At 44.9% G+C, this 1394-nt stretch overlaps 1 protein-coding gene across 1 annotated transcript in view; it reads right to left on the bottom strand.

Annotated features, from left to right (window-relative positions):
* Nucleotides 1–508: 508 nt before the first annotated feature.
* The window catches only part of LOC308686928 (neuropeptide FF receptor 2), a gene marked incomplete at both ends in the record, with an annotated part of 1290 nt that continues 404 nt past the window's right edge, over nucleotides 509–1394 (bottom strand). The window contains one exon of the mRNA XM_081359038.1: nucleotides 509–1394. This exon is cut by the window's right edge and continues 404 nt beyond it. Coding sequence (XP_081215164.1) covers nucleotides 509–1394 — 886 coding nt within the window.

The raw sequence follows: 1394 nt of genomic DNA, 5'->3' as shown, positions 1-1394 counted from the left end.
GTGCAAAAATAATATATAAATAGTAAACTATAAGTATAATATTATGTTCAAAAGTATACTTGCATTATAAACTACTAAACTAGTAATGTATTGAGAGTACACTTCAGTGTGTACTTTCATAAACTAAAAAGTTTACTACAAGTACACATTGATATTAGTGTACTTACTACATAAAGTATACTTAAAAATATACTTGAACATTACTTAAGTATACTTCATAAAATGAACTTGAAGTATACTTCTTTTTCGTAAGGGTGGTTGCGAACACAAACTATGCTACATGTTACACTAGAATCACATGCTTTTGACAGTACTGCAAGACAAATGAACAATACTTAAAGAGATAGTCCACCCAAAAATGAAAGTTCTGTCATTAAATACTCACCCTCATGTCGTTACAAAACCTGTATGACTTTCTTTCCTCTGTGCAACACAAAATAAGATGTTTTTGGGTGAACAATCCCTTTAAGTGCTCTGTGTCCTTTCAGGTACATGCGCCCTTAGCCTACTACAAGTTCGATAATTCGAGATTGCTTGTAGACATTATCTTCTCTGAGGGGCTTTGGGGAGAAACCATTTGGCTGTTGTTGGAACACCAATCAGAAAGAGTCTCTACTGACACCTGGCTCACGGCACCTTGTCGCCGGCCAGTTTTCTGCATTTTGAGAGAGAGCAAACTGGACAGTTTAGAAGAGCTGGAGGATCTAAAGACAGAAAGCATCCTCTGATGATACTTGGACCTAACTGCTCTGGCAGAACGGTACAAATCGCCCAAGAAACAATAACAGATGGGATTGAGGCTGGAGTTAGTAAGGCCCAACCACTGTGCGAAAGGCCGAGTCTGCAGAACCCAGTGAGGAGGATGAACCTCGTGGTCAATGAGGATGTCTGCCACGTAAAGCGGGAGCCAGGAGCCGGCGAACAGGAGAACCAAAGTGACCACCACCTTGGCGATCTTCTTGCGCATCTTCAGACGCGAGGCGTGCATGGCCAGGCTGTGCGGATCGAAGTCTGCGAAATGTTGAGAAGCCCTCCAGAGCTTCCGGCCCGTCAGGAAGCTGATGATGAGGTTAAAGGTCACAGGGATGCAGTAGAGAGCTACGAAAAGGAGCACGTTGTAGACCTGCTTGAGTCTAGCCTGCGGCCACAGCTCTCGGCAGATTGGCACGGCGATGTCGATCAAGTGGATCTTGTCCAGCTTGATCATGAAGAGCAAAGGCGCACAAATGGCAGAGGACAAGACCCAAACGCACACAATGGTGATGTAGATCTTCTTCTGGGTGAAGTACGAGAGGGAATTCAGCGGGCTGTGAACGCTGTAGTATCTGTTGACGCTGATGACGGTCAGGCTGAGGACGCTGGCCGACACGGACACGGCCTGGATGAAGGGAACG

Source organism: Scardinius erythrophthalmus (assembly GCF_964197995.2).
Source record: "Scardinius erythrophthalmus genome assembly, chromosome: 1".
Lineage (NCBI taxonomy): Eukaryota > Metazoa > Chordata > Actinopteri > Cypriniformes > Leuciscidae > Scardinius > Scardinius erythrophthalmus.
This window is presented reverse-complemented; position numbering and strand designations above follow the sequence as displayed.